General features: G+C 40.1%; 1 protein-coding gene across 2 annotated transcripts; it reads left to right on the top strand.

Moving 5' to 3' along the window:
• Positions 1-38: 38 nt before the first annotated feature.
• Positions 39-27726, top strand: LOC145434844 (tetratricopeptide repeat protein 17-like). Of its 2 annotated transcripts, none has more exons than XM_080312089.1 (28): positions 39-245; positions 1194-1274; positions 2134-2245; positions 3129-3196; positions 3984-4091; positions 5328-5447; positions 5618-5775; positions 6492-6588; positions 8312-8428; positions 9439-9622; positions 10722-10831; positions 11745-11777; positions 12189-12290; positions 12410-12516; positions 14264-14447; positions 15915-16007; positions 17046-17203; positions 18058-18127; positions 19143-19346; positions 20067-20118; positions 20784-20813; positions 21144-21262; positions 22185-22306; positions 22946-23047; positions 26002-26155; positions 26528-26668; positions 26875-27069; positions 27540-27726. In XM_080312089.1, exons 1-28 carry the CDS (start codon positions 135-137, stop codon positions 27657-27659), a joined length of 3252 nt encoding a protein of 1083 aa, XP_080168215.1. In that variant the 5' UTR covers positions 39-134; the 3' UTR covers positions 27660-27726. The 2 variants fall into 2 exon arrangements, with proteins under 2 accessions (XP_080168215.1, XP_080168207.1); XM_080312081.1 differs by having other exon boundaries at positions 40-245; positions 22182-22306.

The raw sequence follows: 27726 nt of genomic DNA, 5'->3' as shown, positions 1-27726 counted from the left end.
TACTCAATCCGTCTTATGCCTACTCCCATTCACACAGCGTTAGCTGAGTTCAATTATTTTTTGTGTTTTACAGATATACTCTTAGCACAATATAGTATGTGTTAATATATAGTGTTACTGCTATTAACGTAAAAATGGTGAAAATGTCCGGCCTGTTTCTGCTGCTTCTCAAGTTCCTGCTGTTCTCGCTGGTCGGGGGCAGTACCCACTGGGTGGTCACGGAAGAAGGCAAAGTCCAGGAAAAGGTATAGTTTGTTGCGTTCTATTTAATTTCAGAATTGAAATAAACGAAAACTTCATATTGTTAATTTATTCACTAAATAATTTTCGACTGACCCTCGTCAGCAGCGAACGTCACTATCGCGGTGAATGATATTCGAAACATAGGGAATGTTCTGTGTACTTGTAGTCCTGTAGACAGGGACGGTAGACCAATTCTGATCACTTGTGAGATGGTGAATATGTGATGTGTTCAACCGCCGACGTAACTTTGAGCATCAGGGTGAGCCTGCGCCTGAACTTGAACTTGAGTTTAAACATCCATATGATCTTGTTCCCACTCAATTTCCGTATTCCGGCCAGATCTCTTGAACTGAAGACACTTCAAGATTTTGCTTGATTTTGGAGCGGCCTTGCGAGCTTGATTGGGTTCGGCATGAATTTAGACCGCATTGTTACATTGTTTGAACTCAAACTTGAATTTAAACAACCTTGCGAGCTTGTTTGATCTGGAACTTGATTTTAAATAACTTTGTGAGTTTTATTCAACCCATAAAGTAGAGTTTGAACAGCCATGTGAGCTTGTTTGCACTCGATTTCTTTAATATGCAAGGATTGTTTTACTCTGAATAAACTTAAATTCCGATTCAAGTGGAACTTTATACAGCTTTATTAGCTGATCTGAACTCGGGGATGAATTTAAACGGCATTGTGACATCGTTTCAACCAAAGCCTGAATTTCAGCAACCTTGTGAGCAGGAACGTGAACTTCATTCTAAACAATGTCATTAAATTGCTTGATCTTGAACTAGTAGCCTATTTGAACCACCCCGTATGCGTGGCGGAAAACGCGAAATGCAGGTACTTTATAATATAGCTTTTGGATCCAACCCCAAACAAGTTGAGAGATTCCAGCGAGTGATGCGCCATGATGTGGGTATATTAGGCTAATATGATTATGTTATGTTTTACAGCTTGAGTCTCCATTTGCGATTAACCAGCCTCACGACTTAATGGCCTTCATGAAGCAGGAGACGACATACGAGAAAATGCTGGTATGTTCTTTACTGAAGCTGATAAATAAGTAGCTACTCTACAAGACAGAGGGTCAGAGATTGGGACAAGATCTGCAAAATAACTCCCGAAATCCTGGTCCCAATTAGAGCTGCAAATCCAAGTTCATCGATGACTTCATTTTGCCCTAAATTAGACGAAGGTGGCCACTGGCTAAGTCTTTCTGATAGTATGTCTGTTGTGTGTGGGTCTTTAGAAGTTTCTGTAAAGCAAATTCCAGTTAAAACCACCAACTGGATGGCTGCTTTTAAACATTTTTGACGTAGCATAAGTTGAAAGCAGACGAAGCGCTCTAAATTACATTACGAATTTCTTAATCAGTTTCAAATTAGGTTATTTATTACTCCAATTCAGTGTTTCTTAACCTATTTTCGGCCGCGGAACCTAAATTTCTTGAATGATCCCCTAACCGCAAATTCTGGTAAGCTGATGACAAAAAAAAGGTCATCACTCCCGCGCAGTGATAATCACAGCCTCATATTGCCAGCTGGTTGCCTAAAAAGCTACCCGTGACTAAAAAACGTCATCATTTTCGCTTGTGACCTGTGCTGAGCTCCGAAAATACGATAAAATATGGATACAAGTCTAAAATAAGGACATGTTATAAAGGACACGTAGTTTTATCATTCTGGTTTCAACATTGGCCTCAAAACTAGTCCACCTTTCCTAGGTTGAGAACACCTGCTTTAATTACATTGGACAAGTCGTCAACCTGTCACATTTTGCGACTGAGAATAAAAATGAATTATATATCCAAGGACTGGTGGTTGAGAACCACTGATTTAGATTTACCCTACTTATTGATTAGTCCCCTTGATAACCACTTGTATGTCCGTGCAGAAAGTCAAGGAGGTTCTCGTCGTGGAGAAGAAAATGATCGAGGACAACGAAGACAAGGAATTCAACCTGGAAGAGAAGCATTACTCCAACGACGCAGATTGCGCGGCGGCAGGTAAACGCCGAGATAGACGCCACGGAATCGCTCGGCCTCTGGTAGCTGTAGTACCAATCCTGAGTCTGTTTTATCAGGGTTGCCACCAAGTCACAAATCTCTGAGTCACAAGTCAATGTCGCTTTTATAGTTTTGACTTGAGTCAAGTCAGAGTCCAAGTCAGCTAGTAGAGCGTCGAGTCCGAGTCAATGTGTTGACTGCTCAGTTTCCAGTTGAAAGTCATGTTAAACCCACTTTTTATAACTCTACGTGTGATATCGAATGGTTCGCATTTATAATATACTAATTTTCCTCACTTTTTGCAGTTTCTGGTCGAATTTTCAAGTACCAGTGCCAATAGACGAAGTCCCAACGGTGTGGTTACTTTACTATTCTTCGAAATTACATTGAAATGTCGGTCTTGGCCGTCTGAGTCTCGAGTCATACGACTTGGTTAGAGTCGTGCGCAATGGCTCGAGTCCAAGTCGAGTCAATACACAGATCGACTCCAGTCGATCTTGCTTCAGTTCCTTGTGTATCCATATGTGTAGACTTCGGATTTCGACTGAATATGAATAATTTAGGATTTCGATTGGAACTTCGATTTGAAAACGTGCCTATTGAATCCGCTGATTGCCTAATTAAAATTGTATGTGTTTGCAGACCTATTGTAACTTGATCAAGGCCTACAATTATGCATTACACTTATATGAAAAGATGAACAATGTTCTTTCCAATTCTCTACTAGTTGCTGACGATTACCCCTGACCAGTGTCATTTCAATATGAATATACTATTTAATCGTATATCGAAGTTCTGTACCTCCAAAGAAGCTCTTCCAATATGAGAAGATATAAATATACCGTAATCCATAAGTTTTTCAAGTTATTATCCCCATTTTCAGGAAAACAATTGGTGGAATTTAATCTCTATGCAAGCACCGTGCTGCCTCTGGAAAATAAAGACATAGAGGTAACTGATTTGACACATTGCTTTTTTGTTATATTAAATGCGGTAAAGCTATCAACTTAACTGCTTTAGCGTGGCGTCGCAATGTGGCTAATATTAAATGTATTGGTTCCAAGGAGATCCTGAAACCGGCCATTCTAAGCAGGGATAGGCTGTTTTATATCAGATATAACTAATAATATCTGTCATTGCAGATATCAATTTTCATGTAGAAACCAATGTTATAGGAAATAACATTGTATGGCTTGTAGCGATTTGATAACGAATTACAAGTAAATTAACTGTTTGTCCCTTTAATCGTGGTAAATTATTATTATTGGCATCGATGCATAGTTGCATACTAGTCGCTGATATTATTGAAATATCAGCATTGGCTTTAAGGATGTGCTACGGTATCCTTAGATATACAACAATGGGGGAAAATAGTGGTGTTAAAACAGTGAGTGTCATAATAGGGAGGCACTCCCAATAGCTAGTGTCATAATAGCTATTATGTCACTTACTTCCTGTTTTAAAACCTTGCTATTATGACCTAGCTATTTTGAATGCTAGCCCCTGGGATCAACACGGCAAGAATCCTCAGTATTCTCTTTGCTTTCAAATATATTGAACCAACTTAAATCCCTGATTAGGATGAAGTCTTGGAACATTTTAAAATGATTTGGTTACGGTCAAAATTTCGTTCGATCTCGCCAACAAAAATATCGACCCATTTTTATAACTGCATGTAATATGCTTATCTTGCACAGTAACTCGATGTGATAAAATACTTGTGATATGTCTTTTGAAGGCTGTGGACTACATCGACTTGGAAGAAAGCGGTCACGGGGAGGAAGAGCCCGACTGCGGGGACATCCAGGAGCTGCCGCCAGGGTCTCTCCCTTATGACACCATGGAGGTGAGGTTTCATCTGCTATATAAAGCGGAGATGGGACACGGGAGATGTAGGCCTAGCTCTGAAGTCGACTGGAGTGAACGTGAATTTCCGTATTATCAATGAGAATTACAGATTTCATGCTTTTGTTCCCAACGTGGAAGCCTTGAAACCTGAACTGGTCGTAACACAGCGTTCAATACATGGCTAATTCCATTATAATTTACCGAGGGCTGCAATACATATCCTCGTAATTGTCCAATATTTACAAACGATGTTCTTTTTGAATTGAATTTGAATTGAAATTGAAAAATTTTCAGCGGTTCAAAAGATGGTGCGACTCAAAATTCTCTAGTCACTAGGTGGCGCTGCATGCAAAAATCTTTCCAATCAGTGATTATAATGGTATTTTTCATCCATAACTTTGTTTTTATTGAGTTTAGGGTGAAAAAGTTGCTCTATTTCAATTCCTTGGCCCCAGAATTGGATAATTAGATATGTTAATTGGTTCTCTGCCATCATTAGAGCAAAAAAATCGGTTGTAAAGATTTTTGCATGCAGTGCCACCTAGTGACAAGATAATTTTGAATCGCATCATCTTTTGAACCGATGAAAGCTTTTCTATTTTTTTATTTATTTTATTCCCTCCGGATGCATAAATAAGAACAACATTTGTAAATCTTGGACAATTCTGAGGGTATACTTTACAGATGTCAAAGAATTTGCTAAATTATAATGGAATGAGCCACGTATAATACGAGCTACACAAATCAGCAGATATCACATTACTGTTATGCTGCAATCAACCAATGCATTGCCACAAAATGCAATGAAATAAGGGATGGTCGAATAACTACCAAATTAGTTTTATGCTATATAGATTTAGAATTATTTTTTGTGTTGCAGTGTATAACGTATCTATTTAAACTTTCCATTTCATCGTTACTGTTGTGAAATCATAATGACTGACACCCTAGATTTTGACCAGATTCAGGTTTCGAACCCTATCGTGGCCTGGCCATATTAATATTCGAACTTTCCTGCAAGCATTCAGATTAGGATCCAGTATTAGGATTTGAAAAGAGTCAATGCTCTTGTCTTGGGTAGTGGGTACCGTACTCGAGTCCAGTTTTTGTATTCCCATTTTCAACGATTTAATCGAGCAAGGAGCTAGTCGTGATAATTTCTTGTATTTGTATTTACTTGTATTTTGCGATTATCTGCCTATCGCAAGAGTGCTAACTGGAAGATGTATTCCAGGGTGTCGCGAACAAAGAGTATCTCGCGCTCTACCAAGCTGAGCCCGTGCTCAAAAGTACACTGAAGTACATGGAGAACGAGAGGGAGTTTGCTCAAGCCGTCACCACAGCGTTGAAGCAGGTCATTTACACTTTTTTCAAGAGTTAGTCTGCATTTTGTTGAAGGAATAGTTGGCGTGTGTCCAAAGCCTACAATGATGCATTTTCCCAAAATCGAATCAGTAGCGGGGCGATATGTTTAAACTTTGTCGGCACTTTTCGGAAAACCTAATCTGTATCTTTTCTCCGCAGAATTCCTCGTCTTGGGTGGCCTACAACATGGCGTCGCTGTATTGGCGCGTCAAGGGCGACGCGGAGAAGGCGATCGAATGCGTGAGACGCGCCATCTTCCATTCGCCGGCCCGATATCGGGACATAGCGCTCGTGGGTTTGGCGAATATCTTACACCGGTGAGCTGGGATGAATACTCAATAACCAGATTTGTATATATAGGGTTGGACAGTATATTGATATTGAAATGAACCCGAATGTTTTCGGCTGACACTCGTCAGGGGTAATCGTCAGCAACTAGTAGAGAATTGGAAAGAACATTATATCTTAACAATCGTACAACAAAATATGACGTCACCAGCATGAAAGAGAGAGCGTTCAATGTACTATTTTTAGGTGGTACATGAACTCCTTTTGTTGGCAGAGTTTTGGTTGGTGTACTTTGATACCCCTGACGAGTGTCAGCCAAAAATATTCGGGTTAATTTCAATATGAATATGCTATTCAATTGTATATTGAAGTCCTGAACCTCCAAGAAGCTCTTCAAATAAATAGAGTTGTAATGACTCGACTCGAGTCAACCTGTGTATTGACTCGACTTGGACTCGAGTCATTGTGCAAGACTCAAACCAAGTCATATGACTCGAGACTCAGACGGCCAAGACCGACATTTCATTGTAACTTCGAAGAATAGTAAAGTCACCACATTATTTGTATTTCGTCTGTCAGTACTGATACTTGGAAATAGGGCCAGAAACCGTTAGCCCTTGTGACTTGACTACAACCCTGGTCTGATCAGTGTTGCTACCTGGAGCTGAAGTAAGTAGCAGTAACGCTGTAAAGTTGTTACGCTTGTGTCTTAGAGATGCTTTGAATTGCGCGGCCTCATTCCCAGGTCTCATTTTACCATCAACGCTTCCGTCGTGTTGGAGTACGCCTTGGAAGTGTCGGACGCTTCGGTCATACATTTTGCTCTGGGCTGCGTGTACGCGGTAAGTTTTACTTCCTGTAGGTTATCTCGATCTTCGCCCCGGGTTATTTTTGGAAAGATGAGATCCCTAGACTACGGGTATTCTTCATAGTTCGAGATTTCGTTAAAATAATTTATTTTTCATGTAAAAATTTGTCAGTTTTTTAGGCCAAACTACTTTCTAAGGACAGACAGTTTCAACCAGGAATGAAGATAAGTAGCATAACTGTAACATTATGTGCGAAAACACCTAATTTACATGCACGAGGTCAAAGTTTTGTCAAAATTAAGTTTTTAAAGGTGAAAAAATGTCAAAATTTCGATTTTTTAGGTAAATATTTTTCGTTTTTAGGTAAAAGAAAATCGCCCTAGTAATTGGACATGGTCCTACAACAAGAAAAATTGAGGGTTTTCAAATTAGGTTAGAATTAGAATAATTAAATTTGAAAATAGACATGAAATAAATCCCAAATAAAGACAAAATACATTAAAATTGAAGTTCATGTCATGTCGCATTTCACTTTAATTAGTTTACTTGGGCAACTTATCTTGCGGTAGGGAAACGTAGTTTTTGGAAATTTTATCAAAACTCCGAAAAGTCAATGAATGCGACTCTGCTGGATGGTGTGCTATGCTATGCCATATGAGGGTTTTTGCCTAGAAAATGATACCCCGAAATATCTCGCCACCTGATTAGCCTCACTCTGACACAAACAATGTTGCCTCAGTGCGGTACTTCCTGATTTCAAACATGACCGTATTCAACCTAGCAGCGACACGACAATGAAATATTGCACGGAATGGTCTATTGCGACCCTCGCGCTAGCATTAGTCGTGAATACTATACATAGTAATGAACGGAAACGGTAGATGTAAAATGATTTCAGTTGCTGTGATACAATGGCTATTTCGTGTGATTCTTTTGATAATTTCATTCAGAAAAGTAATGCTTGCTTATCTACTTGATAACTACTTGAAAATGTATTTTTTGCTGAAAATCGGTCGAGTAGGAGAGTATGTTAATCCAAAAGCAGCATAATTGGTAGTGATATAGCTGGCGACCCGACAGCTCAAACTTATTATAACTCGTCTTAATCGGAAGCTAGTGTAGCATTGATTCTGAAAATACAAATTAAAATCCTGTCAGAGCAAAGGAAATGGGCGGAACATCCCTTGCAGTCTGAAAATCGGCATTGTTCTAACAACGGCATCGCCGCAACGCAATGAACATAACAATCGCCAGTTTCGTCAAGCGATCGTTCGGAACAATGCAGATTTTCTGATTTTGTGGGCTGTTTTGAGGCGGTTCCATTTCCGTGACAAGATTTTAAATCGTATTTTTGGAATCAGCACGACACTAGCTTTCGATTAAGACCAATTCTATTAAATTTCTACCCTTGACTCGCCAGCTATAGCGCTACCAATTATGCTGCTTTTAGATTGCTCAGCAATAAAAGATACTGATTGCTCAAGCATAACAACATATTTTGGTGAAGCTGCGTATCTATGGGTTGGTTAGTAATCTATCTATAGTATTACTATAGGCAAATCTGGCACAGCGATATTACCAAAAGAAATTTGGGACATGTATTTATTATTCTGTTAGGTCAAATCAACGATAATGTATTTAGTATTGTTAAAAATAAAACAAGTGAATAACTGAGACAGACAAGGTACGGATCCAACACATGTGGTTGATGAAATCGGCGCAAGCGACTGTGTGCTCAACTGCGTTTTGCTTTCAGAGTCTGGGCGAGTATGCGCCGGCCGCCGAGCATTTCGAGAAGTGTCTGGCCGACCAGCCGGGCTTCAAAGCGGCCCAGGACAGGCTACACGCCGTGCGGTGCCAGAACAAGCTCCAGGTAGGCGCTGATGACGGTATAGCCTTCTGTTATGACTAGTGTGTCTTTAGATTTGAACTTGGTGCAGACAGGGTTGTAATGGGTCGAGTCATGATTTTTTGGTGATTCGACTTGGCCCGAGTCATTTTTTCAACTGCGTAAAATGACTCGACTCGAGTCAATTCGTGTATTGACTCGACTTGTACTTGAGTCATTGTGCACGACTCGAACCAAGTCGTATGACTCGAGACTAGGACGACCAAGACCGACATTTCATTGTAACTTCGAAGAATAGCAAAGTCACCACGTGATTGGTATTTCGTCTATCAGTCCTGATACTTGGAAAATAGGGCCGGAAACTGTTGAGACTGGGGATAATTACGATACTGTGAATGCGAGCCATTCTATATCACCCCATCAAGGTTGAAAAAAGGGGTTTTTTGAACCAGATTGAACTCAAAACTGAACAGTGAATACAATGACTTGGACTCGGACTCGAGGCAAAACCCGGACTTGACTCGGCGGTGAATTGAAAATGACTCGACTTGACTCGAGTCAAAACGATAAAAGCGAGATTGACTTGCGACTCGGAACCTCGTGGCGTGGTTACACAGCCCTGGACATCTAGTTTAACTAAGTTCGTTTTAACCGCCGTTGGATACGGACTTGCATGTGACCTGTCTTTATTATAATTTACACGACGTAAAGAATATAATTACAAGTCTACATCACATTGGCATTTTCGCGACCTCACCAAATTCGCTGCGCGTTGTAACAATGCTGTATGTTGATTACGACTTCATAGTTATACCATTTATCATATGCTACTTTACAACTAATCGAGGTTTGCAGCCTTACACAGTGGAAAATAGTATTGAGATTATAATTGTCGTTAATAAATTGGCGCCAAGTAGAGCATAATCATATCTCATTACTCGAATCGAATCATTAGAATTAATACACGTTTCAGATTCGAGTACACAAATCGTTGTGCCCAACCCTAATAACCGCCCCCTGTTTCTGTACTTCAGGAAAAACTGGAGGCGCAGCACGAAAGCCTGCAGCGCACGCTGAAAGAGCTGGAGAGCTACCAGCGCAAGCACAAGAAATACGCAGAGTATTACCAGAGCATCGAGAGGATGCAGCTGGCGCAGAAGGAGCAGATCGAGCTGCATTTCGTGCTGATGAGGCACAGCATCGACGAGGGCACATTCAGTGAGTGTGCAATACACACTTGGATTACGTAATTTGAAATCTTACTCGGAAATTCATACCGAAGTTGGGCGAAGACGTTATAATGTCCAGTGAGGCGTCTTTAATTAACACGACTAAAAAAATGCACGTGAATACGGCTTATTCTGCATATTATGTTTACTAAAAAAAATAAAGGTCACTCCAATGAAACGTAGTTGCAAAAAAACGGTTTTCCGAGTACTCTCTCGGAAAAATTACCTTTTTTTAGTCACTACACAACCGATTCGGTGAGTATATTTCCCGTTTAGATGTCCCCTTTCGTATCCGTAAATATGGGGGGCGAAAATTTGTGTCGAGCACGATAAAGTGGTAATGAATCACTGAATTAGCGCGGAATGCCTGTGATCCGATAACAATCTGGTTTTTGAAATATTTATTTGCTCTACTTCTAATTCTAATGTAATTTGTGATTTGCTTCCATGCTCTAATTTTAATTGTGATATATTTTCTGGTTTTCCTGAAAATGCTACGGAAGAATGAGTTATGACTTGTTATGACTCACCTTAAAGGGGCACTGCACTCTAAAATAATGTGGTCTCAAATTGAAGGGTAAAACGAAAGAAAAAATTTTGGCCGCAGCCGTTTTTTTCAGAACGCCGCCGTCATGGAGCTGTAATGTATTGAAATTTCCACAGATCCATCACGCTCCAGCATTCACGCAGAGATCGAACTTTATATTGTTGTGTTCAATTTCCTTCATAACATCGGCTGACAACTATATAAAGTTCGATCTGTGCGTGACTGCTGGAGCGTGATGCATCTGTGGAAATTTCAATGCATTACAGCTCCATAACGGTGGCGTTCTGAAGAAAACGGCTGCGGCCAAAATTTTTTCTTTCGTTTTTCCCTTCAATTTGAGACCACATCATTTTTAGAGCGCAGTGCCCCTTTAATTTTTTATCTAATTTGGAAAATCTATTGCTGCAATGGATGTGCTATCTGGTTCTGTACAGCTATGTAAGGCACAATTTTAATTGTGCATTTGGACTTGGGTTTGAAGGTGTTAAATCCGCACGTCTTGGATAGGAAGCCGCGATGCTTAACCCGCTTTCTTGTACAGATAAAAAGACTTGCAAACTACGCACCGACGAGGACGGGGGCCCAGTCTTGTTTTGCAACCTACCCAATGTCGAGGACACGGAAGAGGACGACGAACTAATTCCAAACATTGTGAGTCTGGGTCATTTTTAGTTTGGAAATCGACGTAACCCAGACCAACACAAAATTGGACTTGGACTCGAAATTCCTGATTCGACTGATGTACAGAAGACTTGCTTAAGTCTGACTGAAATCGTATTCAAATGTCTAGCTTTACAATACATGGATTAGCATCAGTCTGCGATCAAAGATTTTGTTACCGTTGATTCGAACACAGCTATTGTATCGTATGTACAGGGTCGCAAGTTGGCTTACCGTAATTCCCTGATTGACAGGCAAGCTCGAAGAGGTTTCAAAATCATTCTATAAACCTTCACAAGTCGGGAGTATTGTTACGCAAATTTCATCAACATCGAATTCAACAACTGTTAATAAACAATCTGTGCTAGTGGGTACAGGCTTTTTCCCAGAATTTACACGCCATTTTAAGGGTGCGTATTATACATGGGGGTGCACTATATTCGGAAAATTACGGTAGGTTGTCTATAGAAACGATGTTCACTAAATTTGGTTCAATTCCAACAAGCGGAAGCGGAGTTATTGCCGTCGAAAAATTTGGATTTGAATAAAATAGTATTTACGGTGGGCACACCTATAATAATCGCCATCTTCTTTGGACTGTATTCTGGGATGTGTTTTCACAATGGTGATTCCTTTCAGTGTAATTACTTGTGGCACATTTTCAATGTAAATGTTGGTAAAATCGAAAACTTTTTGTCCTGTCAGCTATTTAGCGGCCATATATCTGAAAAGAGCTTCTTGGAGGTGCAAAACTTCAATGTACGATTGAATAGCATATTCTTATTGAAACGAACCCGGATATTTTCGGCTGACACTCGTCAGGGGCAATTGTCAGCAACTAGATGTATCTTGAACGCTAAAGTTTTTATAGACATCTCGGTAGTTAACGGCTTTATTTTGACAGGTCTCTGGAAAGAATAAGATGAAGCTGATGGAGGTGGGTTGAAATTATTCAAGTTAAAATTATGAAATTGATGATAATTTTTGTTTCGTGACGTCGAGCCAAACTTTTCTAGTTACAATGTAAAATTGTTATAGATTTCTGTCATTTTAACGATTGAAATCACCATAGCGAAAGGGCCAGGCATCACATTTGCTATTTGGAGATATCGACGTGTACTTTTAGGTCTTTAGCAAGGAGCTACTTCTACTTTTATAGTAGATTTGCCTACTTGTGAGACTTGCTAAAGTGGTTACGTTTTTATAATACTTTCACTTCGTTACAACAGTCGTTTAAGCAAAACTAATGTTAATATTGTAACCAGCTGTGCCTGTTGTAGCAATTTAGAATTTACGATCCAAAATGTATGTTTTAAAGTCACAGTTATAGTCATTGATTTTCATGCAGGGTGCGACCGACACCATTCTGGATCAAGCTGCCAAGTTCAGCCCGGGCGGTGCCAGCTCGGACCAGAAGAAGCCGGAGGATATGGCTATTAATGATTGGATGGTAGATTGTTTAATTATTAACAATTACTAGCACGGATATGATTTGGATTCAAAGATTTTTAATCGATAGTCTTTGGCTCTTTGAAATCCAAAGTGTTAAAAACTGACTTTCGCTTTCAGGACTCGACTTGGCCGTCGGCGGAATTCTGCGAGACCCACAGCCCGCAGGCCTTGGCTTGGGACGAATACCCTTCGAGCTATATCGACCCGGAGACCAGGGGTTTCCCGTAAGTCTGCCGGCACTCCAGAAGTTGTCTGTAATGAAGTGCGTTTATACATTTGTGTTGTGTTCAAGAAGGTTTCGCTTGGAGTAGTAGATTTGTCATGAGTTAGGGCTGGGCAAAATCGAGTTTCTGAATAATTCGTTTGTGAATCCACTATTAGGCTTCATGTAATGTAAACACCCAACTTTCTGTAGTCACATCATAAAAAAAAGTTGATAATGTACTAAACACCGATCTGCGTTATTATAATCAAGGCCCCGAAAGACCGAGTAGGCCAACCTGAGTCATTCGATACCTGTAGAGTATACGAGTATCATCCATTATGACAGCATGACAGTATGAATGATGTGGAAAGTTTAAACATGTGCCGTTTATCGAGTACAAAAAATAGAATGCAAGTTTTACATCACAATGAAGTTAATTTTGTATCTTTTTCGGTCATACTTTATGACAATGCTGCGTTCCGATCGCGACCTCTCGAAAATGTTATTTCCCCTAAAGTGTGTAGCTTTGCAGTAAGCCTGCCCACCAAATTTGGTTTAATTCCAGCCAGTAGCCAGTGTGTTGCGGTATGACCAATCGACGTATCAAGGCTTCCGCAGCACGATAGTAATTCTCGTTGATAGTTTAACAAGCGTGTAATTTCAGTACACGAAAAACTCGTCTCTCACTCACGCTTGTACAATAGGGCTCTTCAAAATGACTTTTTTTCTCAAATCGTACTGGCTACTTGATGAAATTGTACACACAAAAATTGGTTCAATTCCAACCAGTGGAAGCGGTGTTATTGCCGTCGAAGAATTTGGATTCGAATAAAATAGTATTTACAGTGACCGATTCTTTGTTTATTTATTATAGTTGTGCTCACCGTAAATACTATTTTATTCAAATCCAAATTTTTCAACGGCAATAACTCCGCTTCCACTGGTTGGAATTGAACCAAATTTGGTTAACATCGTTTCGATAGACAACCCAACACTTTCATGGGGTGTCGAATTTTTTATTATTTATTTTTAAATAATAAATAGAAACTTTCTTCTGTAGCAGAGCGGTTACTGGCTGGAATTGAACCAAATTTTGTGTGTAGGCTTAAATTGGGTAACCTAACAATTTTATCAAGTAGCCAGTGCGATATGAGGAACACACAAAGTCGTTTTTGAAGAGCCCTATTGTACAATGTACGAGCTACTGGATATTCAAAATGCGCAACTGCAACTAGAACTACTCGCTTTTCAAAACTCGCGACCGGTACTATAACCGACAACCTTTCAAAATCGACAACCAGCCAACGAAAACGCCACTGATAACTGATAATACGAATTATTGGATTGCAAATGAGCTAAGAAATGTCGGAGATGGAGTCGGCATTTCGAAAGGACGGGGTTCTGAGTTGAAAGGGGGGGGGGGGGGGTTTGACACCCGCAACCAGTAGTGGTACTAACGATTGTGACAGAACGATAGCGATTCATAGCGAATGATGTCGCATTTTTGCTAGCTGTTCTATTACTAATACTTTTATATGCACAAATAGAACTAGTTCCAGAACTACTCACTTGACAGAATGCGCAACTAGAACTAGAACTACTCTAAAAGCTAGCAGTTAGTTAACCTTCAAGCAACTAAATTGCTAGTTTGTAGAAGTCTACTCTTGCTGCTCGATTCCAATCATCACAATTAATGCTCTTTGATACTCTATCCCGATTCGAGTGCCCAATTTATTATGTTCAGCCGCACTATATATTATATGTAGGGTACGCGATCAACTGACACTTTACCTGGGAATCAAGAACGGCGAAAGCGTGTCCCCGCCATGGAACGAACTCAACTGCGAATATCTGGAGCCACTGTACGAGAAGACCATCATAGACTCCATACCCGGTATTGACGACAGGCACGGCGGGCCCATCTATAAGCCGGACGAATTTATGAACCGAGTGAGTTCCTGTTGGTGTTACACTCTGTGGTCCTGTGGGAAAGGGATGAGGATATTTTGGATTTTTCGAAAGCTGTACACGTATACTTAGTCTTTTCAAAAGAAAAATTTTCCTTCAGATTTCATTGGCTACTTGATAAAATCGTTAGGCTGTCAGTAGAGATGATGCACACCAAATTTGGCTCAATTCCAACCACTAGAGGCGAAGTTGTTGCAATATAAAAATAACTCCATGATTTTATAATAAATGATAAAGAGTCAGTCACCGTAAATACTATTTTATTCAAATCCAAATTTTTCCAATGCAATAACTTCGCTTCTAGAGGTTGAAATTGAACCAAATTTGGTGTGCATCATCTTTACTGACAGCCAAACAATTTTGTGGGGTCGGCAGAGAAATTTTTAAATTCTAATTATATTTTCTTTGTTCTTTAAAGATGAATTCAAAACTTTTTACTGCAAGAATCTTGCTTCTACTGGTCAGAATGGAGCCAAAGTTGGTGTGCAGCGTTTTTTAACCAACGTAAAAATTTTATCAAGTAGCCAGTGAAATCTGACGGAAAAGTTATTTTTTGAACAGCCCTAACGTACACGTTGTACACGCTTGTAAGTTGACTCGGCGGTGACTTGAAAACTGTAAAAGTCATAATGACTTGTGAATCGGAACCGTGTGCCTTAGTCATAAGCCTCGTGGGGCTCAGTACCCGGCCTGGTCAGACCAAAGACCTGATTATCAACACTGGTATCCATGGCTTTCGGGGTAGCATGGATGGGCAGTGCAAGACTTGGAAAGCCTTACAAGGCTATTTCTGTACCCTCTTTGTTCTGTGGCATAATTATGCACATTAGGGGGTCTTCAAAAATGACTTTTTTTCTCAAATCGCACTGGCTAGTTGATAAAATTGTTAGGTTACCTAATTTAAGCCTGCGCACCAAATTTGGTTCAATTCCAACCAGTAGAAGCGGAGCTATTGCCGTCGAAAAATTTGGATTTGAATAAAATAGCATTTACGGTGACCTATTCTTTAATTATTTATTATGGTGGTGCCCACCGTAAACACTATTTTATTCAAATTAAAAATTTTCGACGGCAATAACTCGGCTTCCACTGGTTCGAATTGAACCAAATTTGGTGAGCATCGTTTCTATAGACAACCTAACACTTTCATGGGGTGAACAGAAAATTTTTGGTCATTTATTTTTTATACAATAAATAGAAACTTTTCTCTCCTGCAGCAAAGCGGCTACTGGCTGGAATTGAACCAAATTTGGTGTGCAGGCTTAAATTAGGTAACGTAACAATTTTATCAAGTAGCCAAGGTGCTATTTGAGAGAAAAAGAGTCATTTTTGAAGTCCCCTAATGTACATCCTGCACTCATGGTATGTATATGCCGCAAAAATTTGAAGGACAAAATGTACAACGCCCTATAGTTCACCCATTACAACGCGGTTGTTTTGTTGTTACAGGATATGCTGATGCATCTCAACGACGGCGTTATATGGCCGCGAGACGTGGGACACAGGCTACAACAGGCGATCACAAAGTCTCTAGCCGAAAAGGTAGCTTTCGATAAGAGTCCGACCGATATTAGATTGTTTCCTGTTCAGCTGATACCTATATTACCTAATTTTGCCCATTTTACCATTGCGTTCTCCTTTGAGAGGATTTGTCCCCCTTTTTCCAAGGAATCTAAATGCCATAAATGATGTGAAATCGGGATGACGACTGCAGTGACTGCAAAGTATACTAAAAATGGTCTTTTTTTAGTCAAGCCAACAATATTTCCCTTAAATAATTTTTTTTAATTACCCTTTTTCTCGTCCGCTATTATATCTTTCGGAACTTGTAAGATATGTCCATCTTTTACGATCTCAAAATACATGGTAACCCCTACCATACAACCTATTCGGCCAATATAAGCAATTTTATTTGATATACCCTGTTTTTTTAAATATTACTACAACATTTTGTGCAGATATAAGCTGTTTTTTAAATATAACCCATTATGGGCAATATAACCATTTTTTTTAAAGTAATACAACCAATTTTGTGCAGATACATTCTGTGTTTGTAAATATAACCCATTATGGGCAATAAAACCAATTTTTAAAAATGAATACAACCAATTTTGTTCAGATATAACCGATTTTTCAAAATTAATACAATCAATTTTGTGCAGATATAGCCTGGATTTGTCAATATACCCCGTTATGGGCGATATAACCAAGTTTTTATCAATATAACCTATCCAAATATTTTCGGCTGACACTCGTCAGGGGTAATTGTCAGCAACTGATAGAGAATTGTTTATATAGAGAAAAACATTGTATATCAACAAACAATCGACCGCTCACAGTTCAGCAAGCACCATTTTTCCGCGTTTATCCCAAAAAGCGAAGTCTTACGCTCCTCGTGAAACAATGCTACAGTATTGTGTGTGGTACCTCTCACCTGAAACTTCGTTGGTCAATAGATAGGCCAGCAGATATGCACTGGCGTTGGGTTTTGTACCGGTATATCCACACATATCTGCACTAATTTCGTGAGACCGATTAAAATATATGTAGGCATATATATAGTATGTATTTTCGATTCAGGACAAAGCCCGCAACCTGTGGCTGCTCTACAACTTTGCCGGCCTTTATTTTCGCGTGATGGGCGACAATTTGAAAGCTATCGAGTGCATCAGGAGGGGCCTGCCCAGGACGCCTGCCGAGCATTTGGACGTGCCCCTTGTCAACGTCGGGAACATACTGTGAGTGTGTATGTTTTCACAGCTGTATCGCGGCAGAGGTGCTATATTTAACTTAGATTAGCATGGATTTAAATCAGGGGTCGCCAACACGTGGCCTACAAGGCCATATCTAGCGGCCTGCGATCTCAATTTAGATTTTGCGAGAACGCTGCTACGTAAGGCATTTTGAATAGCTGAAATTGATTTCAGTTTCAATATATTATTATTGTTGTTGTTTCAAAATGTTTCACCTTTCCCCGACGTTACTATTCTTCACTCGCTGTAACGGCTGCGGTGATAACGACGGCATTCCATCGAGGGAAAATCAGGTGCTATGAATGGGTGTTTTGCCTTAACATGAAATGGCCCAGGCACTGCCAAGACCGAGACGCTTAGAAAAATGCCTACGGCTTCCCCACAAGATCAAGCTTCAGGGTGAGATACTCGGTTAGTAACGTGTCTCACTAGCCCCAATATAATTTGTATTTCATCAATAGAATATTACTTCTTTTGTGGTCACGATACCCATTGCCCATGTTACAGAGCACAACGTTGCGCTGACGTAAAGTTTTAGTATTATTGTTGCTTAAGTCTTGATACAGCATTCGTGCGGTCCGCGTCCGCCTCTACGAAATTTGAAAAGTGACCCTCGATCCGTTTTCAGTTGGCGACCCCCGTTTTAGATTTTGTTTCGAAGTAAACTGCGGTTGCTTATTGTGTCTGGTTTGCGTAAGATATGGATTTACTGTTATTTTTAAGCTCTGTTCGCATTTGGACTTGAAATATTCCAATCATTTTCAATATAATCCCGACTTTTTAGCAAATTTCAGCCGTTACCGACTGAGATATGAGATCTGTTTTGCCATCAATTCCAGATATCGGCTGGGGAGAATCGACGACGCGAAGAAAGTGTTCGTGGACGCCCTGCACATCAATCGAAGCGAGGTTAGAACTTAGATGAGGAGTTAGGTTTAGCTTACAGTTGGGCAGTCGTAGGACCTTATCTCCGACGGTCGACTGACTTCTGGGTTTTTGAGTAGTTCTAGCTCTAGCTGCTGCACGTTAAAAAATTACTTGCCAAACAGCTAGGAAACACGTGTCGTTTGGCGTGCGTGCGGTGTTTTTGCATTCGTTGCTAGCTCAGAATCATCGGTGCTAACTGTGTCGCAGCTTGGGGTGTGTTTTTGGGGTCAAAACCCCCCGATTTCAAACTTGATTTGGTGTTCATGTGGAAACCCGGTCTGATTTTGACAGGGTTGTAATGACTCGAGTCACGACTATCCGATGACTCGACTTGACTTGAGACATTTTCACAAAATACGGAAATGACTCGACTAGAGTCATCGCACATGACTCGAGACTCAGACGGCCAAGACCGACATTTCATTGTAATTTCGAAGAATAGTAAAGTAATCACACTACTGGGATTTCGTCTATTAATACTGGTACTTGAAAATGCGACCAGAAACTGCTAAAAGTGAGGAAAATTAGTATATTGTAAATGTAAACCATTCGATATCACCAAACAAGTTATAAAATGTGGGTTTAACAAGACTTTAACTGGAAACTGAGCAGTCAACACAATGACTTGGACTCGGACTCGAGTCAAAATAGCATGACTCGGACTCGACCCTCTGCTCGCTGTCTTGGACTCGGACTTGACTCGATGGTGAATTGAAAATGACTCGACTTGACTCGAGTCAAAACTATAAAAGCGAGATTGACTTGTGACTCGGAGCCTTGTGACTTGGTTACAGCCCTGGATTCCGATATTATAAAATTGATAGGATGCTTTGGTATTGAATCTAATTAGATGTGTTTTAGTTGGTTAGTTGCGGATTTTTAAAGGTGCTTGGTTCTAGTTCTAGTTTTAGTTGCGAATTTTAAAAATCCAGTAGTGTGTACCAAAAATCTTCTGATATGAGGATATTGCTTGGTGTAATCTGCATACTCTTTTCAGCCGTCGACCTACCTCGGACTTGGCAACGTGTTTCAAGCCAAGGGCAACGTTTCGGGGGCGGTTACCTTTTACGAGTACGGGCTCTTTCTCCAGCCCGAGTCCAAGGAGATACTGTACGCCTTGTTTCACGTCAAGTGCGGCGCTAAGTACGACAAGGAGACCAGAGAAGCCATTCTCGGGAAGGATTACGAGAGGAAACGCGAGGTGAGTTTCGGTAAAGAATACAATGGAAAATGGAGAAATATCAGAAAATAAATTTTGAAATTTGAAAAAATCGCAGAAAAAAAATCCAAATGCGAATGTTAAAATATACTAAAAAATGAAATAAAAATTCAAATAAAAACCCAAATAATTTGAGATTTGACAATTCGAAAGTAAAAAATTATGAGTTTGTTCGAATTTTGAATCTTAATAAAATGCGATTATAAAAAAATTTAGATTAAAATAGTTCCGAATGGATTAGAAATTCAAAAAATTGAAAAAAAATCACTGAAAAAGAATTTGAAATGAACTCGAAAAATTCATAAAATTTCGGAAATTTGAGATGTTTTCAAAAGATACTAAAAAATACCAAAAATTGAAGTCCAATTCTAGATAAATAACCAAATAATTCAAGATTTGACATATCGAATGTAATAAATTGCGAAATCAGTCGAATTTTGAATATTAATAAAATGCAAAATAAAAAAAAACTCAAAATTTCGAATAAAAATTGACGAAAATTCGAAATTCGAAAAAAAAAACACTGCAAAAAAATCTGAGATTGAAAAAGCTCCAAATGGATTAGAAATTGAACAAATTAGAAAAAGTAATTTAAGAAGAATTTTCAATGAATTCAAAAATTCATAAAATGTCGGAGATTTGAGATGGTTTCAAAATAATTAAAGGCTAATTTTCTCTTTCCTTTTTTTGCCTCGTCAACAGCCGACGGAGGTGGAGTCGCAAGTGTTCACCATGGAGAGTTTTCATATGACAGGTAGGGAATTCGATTGCACTTTTCTCTGGTTGTGTCAAGCTAGACATTGTTGGTACTGAACCCGGTGGAAGTGGGGTCTTAAATTTGTGCTCAATTGCGGTCAATTGTGTTGAATAATAATAATAAAGTCACCACATTATTTGGTGTTTCGTCTACCAGTCCCGATACTAGAAAAATAGGGCCAGAAACTGTCGGGACTGAGGAAAATTACGAGATTATGCATGCTCAAAACTGAACAGTGAACACAATGACTCGAACTTGACTCGGTGGTGAATTGAAAATGACTCGACTCGAGTCAAAGCTATAAAAGTGAGATTGACTCGTGACTTGGTTACAAACCCAGCTTGTGACAAACAAAAAATAGCGGATGAGCCTGCGAATAGATATAATCTTTGAGACTATATTCAGTTACTTTACGTCCCAAACTATGTCTAGTGGTTCTTATGGCGATCTCACTCATAAAAGAAATGTTATAGTATCCTTTTGTCTTCAGTATCAGTCAATCCAGGTTTTGAGTAATCGCGATATTCTCGGGTTGAGGTTTTGATCCTTCGAAGATATCCGTCAATTTTAACAGATTACGGTCCAGTACCGACTATGAGATAAATATTCTACTACGTAGCTATTTTCGTCGCATTTTTTATAATCTCCATTTTCTTTTACAGTCACAGGCACGGAAGGCGAAAATTCTTCAGGTGATTTCTCCCGTTATTTTTCAACTACTTTTCGGCCATTTCCGTTTCCAGCACCTTCACATTTCCACAATCACGCTTTCAAGACTACATTCGTTGCTGAATAATTAATATGTCCAAAACTTGATGTGTGCCTCGCATCAAGAGTTAACAGCACTATGACAAGTGTATAAACGGACGATTTAATGAAAACCAACTCGGCAAAGTAGGAAGTTACTATTAGGAAGGTGCTAGAGATAGTCATCTCTACCAGAATCGTACACAAGTTAGCAAATTATGTTGGGTGGACAATTGGTCATATGTGAAAAAACATGAGTACATTTTCCCGGTCAGATCAATCAGACCTGGTCAGGCGTCTGGAGACGACCAAAGAAGACGCCGATAAAATTCTGAACGACGCAGACGCGGTTATCAAAAAGCTATCGCACGTAGCACAAGATGGCAGTAAAGAGGTAGGTTTCAACTTGAACTTGTTTTTGGATGTTGTTTTGGATACTGTAGAGATCTCTCTGGATAGCTTCTTGGAGGTACAAAACTTCAGTATACAATTGAACGGTATATACATATTGTAATGAACCCAAATATTATCGGCTGACACTCGTCAGGGGTAATCGACAGCAACTAGTAGATAATTAGAAAGAACATTATATATCAACAACCGTCAAAATATGACGTCACCGGCATGAAATGAGATCAAATAAGAGAGCGTTCAATGTACTATTTCTTATTCGAAAATTTCATGCTGGTGACGTCATATTTCGAGATACGATTGTTGATATACAATGTTCTTTCCAATTTTCCACTAGTTGCTGACGATCACCCCTGACGAGTGTCAGCCGAAAACATTTGGGTTCATGTCAATATGAATATACTATCCAATTGTATATTGAATTTCTGTACCTCCAAGAAGCTCTTTAGTAGAGAATTGGAAAGAACTTTGTATATTAACAGTCGTACCACAAAGTATGACGTCACCGGCATGGAATTTCGAATACGAGAGAGTACAATGTACTGTTTTTAGATGGTACCCTAACTCCTTTTGTTGACACAGCCTTGGCTGGTGTATTTTGATAAAAGTGGGCTCTAAGGCACTAAAAGGAAAGTGTGAACGACCCTTTCCGACGGCATGAAATCTGTGGTCTCGATAATTTTTCGCGCATGCAGGATTATCCAACAGATGCTTGCCAATTGGCAGAGTTTATGGCCTTTAGGTTGCTCCGCAGCAAGCTTTATCAGATGAGTCGAGAGTGAGCTTTTCACCGAGCGTGATCTGATAAATCTTGGGGCACGTTGTTTTGTGCGTTTATGCTTCATTAACCCACGATCGCATTCCTGTCTGGGTCTAATCACCCGTTTTCATATCTCGTGTAGCAGCTTAGCTCGTCGGCCAAGAAGATGATGGTTCAGCTGTCGCAGATGCGCGATAATCTGGGATCGTTGATGGAGGAGGCTTCCTACACCCTCGGGACCGGCGCCGTCATCAAACCCTCCCCGATGTGAGTTTTGGCAGCATATACAGTTGTTTATTGCGGATTTTGAGACATCTAACATGTTTTTCAAGGGGCGCTGCGCTCTAAGTAGGATATAGTCTCAAATTGGAGCTGATAGTTTGAAATAAACGCGAATATTTTCGGAGCCCTGACCCTCGTCAGGGGTAATCGTCAGCAACTAGCACGGAATTGGAGAGAACATTGTATATCGACAATAGTAATGCTAGCTATGATGTCACTGGCGTGAAATTTCGAATAATTGAGGTGAAGAGACGGTTCTCTAGAACCCGTGCAAACCAGATTAATCCGACCGACCACTGGTGATATCGCATCCCAACCCATTTTGAAGCTACTGATTTACACATTACTTCGCTGTTGCACTTTCTGGAAACCGGTACCACAGATAGCTAGTTTGGACTGGTACATTTCCTGAAACTCCTGTAGCTGCAACTAGAATACGGTAGCTTTCTGAGGATGAAGGCTGGTGCCAAGATATTTATTTGCGTCCACATCTTATTCAGTGCACGGTGCCTTTTTGAAAACATATCTGATATTATTTTGAGCTGCTTTACAAACCCAAACTTGCTTTTCGTGACTGGGAAATATAATTTATGAGTAATAAATGTTGTTCATGTCGCCCTTTAGGAAAGAGAGCTTCACCAAGTCGGAATGCTCTCAAGTCCTGCAAGAGGTCGACATCAAGTCCTACATCACGTCGAATCTGAACGTGAACATCCGCGGATATAAGTAAGTTGGGTTGCTTGGGATCTGTGTGGGCGGCCCAGTTAACTGATCGTAATGGACGACGATTATCTAGTTTTAATTCTAGTCTGGACTGTATAGTGCGAAGCTACCCAAGCTTGCTGTGCATACATTCAATGTTTCAAAGTTTTTGCTAATTCAGTAAATCTAATTCTACTCTAATTTCGAAAACAACTCGGTAGCTATATTTCTAATTTTAATCTAATTTGAAAATAACTGTAGCTATAATTCTAATTCTACTCTAATTTGGAAAAAAAACGTGTAGCTGTAATTTTAATTCTAATCAAATTTGGAAAACGTAAATTGTAGCTCTATTTTGGAAAAAACTCTGTAGTTGTAGTTCTATTTTTAATCTAATTTGGAACTAATTGTGTAGTTAAATTCTAATTCTACTCTGATTTAGAAAAAAAAATATCGTAGCTGTAATTCTGATTTTGATCTAATTTGGGAAAAGACTTTGTAGCTATAATTCTACTTTCAATTTGCCGTAATTATCCATGTATAATGCGCAAAATTTTCACGGTTTTTCGCCCTAAAATCGAGAGGTGCGTATTATGCATGGGAACAACACGCTTGAAAAAACTCTCCCTCGATAAAAAACTTGAAATCGCACCTTTCTTCGTGATTGTTTCCGATCGCGCATCACTTTCAGCCATCGCCCCCAGTAATTCGTATTATCAGTGTGACGCGCTGCCAATTAGCAAGAAGCGTGCCAATCAATCAGCACGCGAACGCGAACCGTTGGCCTGCGCAATCGCATCTGACCTCGTGCGCAAGATGTCGCGTCGCCGGCCTCGCGGGCTTTGGCTGCTATCTACTATCGTATATACTTGTATAATGATTAGCAATCGCGTCTGTAATAGGTCTCGTGCGCAAGATGTCGCGTCGCTGACCCGAACTATCGCGTCGCCAGCCTCGCAGGCTTTGGCTGCTATCTACTATCGTTTAGAGACAATGCCGTTAATTCCATAATGATTAGGCTATCGATCGTTATGTCATGATTGTTGGACAGTGACATCGCAAAACAGACAACATCGCGTACTAAAACACTGCTATTCATGTAATGCATGCCATTTTAAGGGTGCGCATTATACATGGGGGCGTACTATACTTGGAAAATTACGATAATTTAGAAATAGCCGTGTAGCAGTAATTCTAATTCTAATTTGGAAATAACTGTGTAGCTATAATTCTTATTCTACTCTAATTTGAAAAAAAAACGTTGTCGCTGTAATTGTAGTTGTAATCTAATTTGGAAACGCTGAAGATTTTCTAGTTTTTCAAGTCTGGTTAATGCGAGCAAGATTATCTGATCATTTTTGCATTGGCATTCGTACATGGATTTAACCCGATTAATTTATCAGTATTGCCCGTTTTCAAAACATCCCTTCAGTGGTTCTCAACCTGGGGGGCGCGCCCTCCTTGGGGGGGGGCGTGAAAAATTGACTGACAAAGTCTGTGTGAATTTTGACTAAACATATGTTTCACAGCCGTTCTGAGAAGACGATTGTTGAAGATGAAACTTATTTCATGTTCGAGAAAACTCGCCAAATTGAAACTCCAGCCGTCGCGCTCAACGGGGTGTAGGCTGATTTCAACTTCATTTGAGCAAATGTTTGATGTTTTTTAAGATTTATTACTTCATATCTTTGGCAGTAGACTAAAGATCGGTTCGATGGGTAGCTGTTGTTAATAGCTGGCGAACTGCACTGCTTAAGACAGACTAAGATGCAATATAGGTTACCCGGTTTAGCGCTCGATTAGGCTACCCTAAATCAACACAATTTGATTCCAAATCTGATTAAATTAAGCGTGGCAGTACAGAACGATGCCATGCTATCTGTAGTCACTACTAGCATTAGGATTAGCCTCAGTGCAACCTACCTTGAACTGAATTGATGTCCTGTTCAATGTTTTTTGCTATTTTCAAACAAGTTTGGGTAAATTCGTCAGAAATGTTAAAGACTCTGTAACTGGAATGCGGATTCAAACTTGGCCTCAGATATACCCGTATGTGTACTATTAGAGCAGAGATGGGCAACCTGCGGCCGTAGAAGGGAATTTGTGCGGCCATCGACACCTAAGTCAATTAGTATGTATTGGCGGCCGTCGACATGCAAATTGAAATCACGAATTCCCTCGCGAATTTTGGACAGATTTCAAATAATCTTGAAATTTTTTTTCGCGCTCCGCGCAATTTAACATCTATTCATGTTTTCGATTTTTAATATAGTTGCGTCCTTCTCAGTCTGAGCCGGAATCGGAATCGTGTGCTCCTCACGAAAGAAATTTGTTTATGGTATATTTCGGCGATTTCAATCTATTTCCACTATTTCCACTACCGATTCATACATGCATACATACATAGGTATTTTGCGACCAGTCAGTTCGTAACGTCTATGCTCTGGAATGCGACCTTAGGCTACATAAGTAGTGTCGTGACCTTTCGAGAAAAACCCTCTTGATATACACACGGTTTTCTAGGCTTTTATTGACTAAAAGTGTAGACTAAGCTACAAAGAATAGAAACGTTTACATACAAGTAAATCAGGAAACACATGCTACTCTCGAAACGCCTTAACCCAGAATGATCAACTAACTGAAGGGCAAACAGACAAAATAATTACGAAAGGAAATGACGCAAAGATAGACACCTAGTGGATGCATAAAACACCACAAGTAGTCAAAATGCGGCCGTGATAATCAAAAAGGTTGCCCACCACTTCATGAGATGATGTGCTCTTTTATAAATGACGATAAGTGCGGGAAGGGGGGTCAGGGGGGGCGCAAATTTTTTGACCATCGCCAACGGCGGCGCCTTTCCAAAAAGGTCGAGAACTGCTGCCCTAAATTGAATTTTACCGTGTATTCGAACTGGTATGCTATTGAAATCCGATCTGGCGTTGGTTTTGAAATGTCAACCTCCGATATTGTCGCAGTTTCACCGAAGAACTGCCCTTCGCCAAGAGCGGCGGCTACGAGATATACGAGCCCTTTTGTCGGTGCACCTCGGCACCGCTCGTTGACGATTTGAAGACTATCGTTGACAGGGATTTGTATTTGAGCTACGACGGAGAGTTTGGAATGAAAACGGTGAGTTTATGGCAGGGTTTTGTAACCGAGGCGAAAGGTTCCGACTCACAAGTCGATCTCACTTTTATAGTTTTGACTCGAGTCATGTCGAGTCATTTTCAATTCACCACCGAGTCAAGTCCGAGTCAGTGAGTAGAGGGCTGAGTCTGAGCCATAGTGTTTTGAGTCAGAGTCTAAGTCATTATGTTAAGTATAAGTACTATTAGTTTTCAGTTCAATCCGATTCAACCCTTTTTTTTCAGCTCTGTTCGAGTGATATAGAATGGCTCGCATTCCTAATATTGTAATTTTCCTCAGACTTGACAGTTCCTGGCCCTATTTTCCAAGTATCAGGACTGATAGACGTTTTCAACCTGGCCTGGATTTTTTCAGCTGCTCGAACAGCTCATCAAGGGCGGCGACATCTCGGAAATGACGGACCGACTCAAGGAAGGGACGAAACGCAACCCGAACTCTTGGCGTCTGTCGTATCTCACCTCGTACTACTGGAGGCTGAAGGGAAAGGCGAAAGAGGTTTGGGTTTTTGACGGCGTACATGGAGTTTAGGGTTTGAAATAAGGGGTCATCGTTGGTACTTGTTCAATGTAAGAGTATCGTTGTGAATTTATGCTCACGTCAGACTGGTACGTCAGCAACAAGCAGAGAATTTGAATAGGACATTGGATATCAACAAGATTTGGTGACACGGTCTCTCACAATTTTCTAAAATCTTTTTACAGGCCATCAACTGCTTACGATTGTCTCTAACTCTGGCTCCCGCCGAAATGCGAGACATCGTGTTTCTGGGCTTGGCAAACATTTTCGCGCAGCTAGAACAGTGGAACGACGCGCTGTTCGTGGCGAGGGAAGCGCTTTTGCTCAGGCCGGACGATTTTCTATACCATTTTACGCTGGCCAATATATTGGCAGCTAAGGTAAGCTGTTTAGCTATGCTGGGTTTGGTATAGTGTTTTAGAGATATCGTCACAAGTGGTTAATAGTAGTGATTATTGCTACTCAACTAGGAATATTAGTGACGCTGTATATTTGTATTCAATGGCAAGTAGAAGTAGTTATTTCAAAGACATGTCCGTGCGAGTAAAAAATGAGTATTGTGGGTCCATTTTTGCTTGAAATACTCAGAACTGGTCAGTAGAAGGTGCAATTAGTCTATAAACATAACCACTTGAGCAAGCTGTACTAGGGTTACCATATTTCGGAAATCTGAAAAGAGGACGCTTTTTCAAAATTTCCAGACTTGCAAAACTGGAGGAAAATCCTGAAAAAACGGTCAATTTTTCCCACTTCATTGTCGGTTTACTAAAAAATAAGGTCACATTTTAGATAGATAAATAGAGAGACGGTAGGTTTATATTCGTTGCGACTAATTGCATTATCGATCCAGGGAGACATGAAGGAATCGATACCATCGTTCAAACGCGCCTTGGAACTACAGCCAGAGCTGGGAATCGCGGAATTGAGATACAAAGCAGCCGTTTGCGAAAAACAACGCTGGGAAGCCTGAGGCCTCGCGATTTTACGTGTCTGTCGCGTTCTAGCCGGCGGAATAAAATAAATTGCGTTGCTTGGTA

The sequence above is a fragment of the Botryllus schlosseri genome, chromosome 1 (assembly GCF_051294905.1).
Source record: "Botryllus schlosseri isolate E-star chromosome 1, Bs_hap1, whole genome shotgun sequence".
NCBI classification, from domain to species: Eukaryota; Metazoa; Chordata; class Ascidiacea; order Stolidobranchia; family Styelidae; genus Botryllus; species Botryllus schlosseri.
Note: the sequence above shows the minus strand (reverse complement) of the source record. Positions and strands in the feature narration are given on the sequence as shown.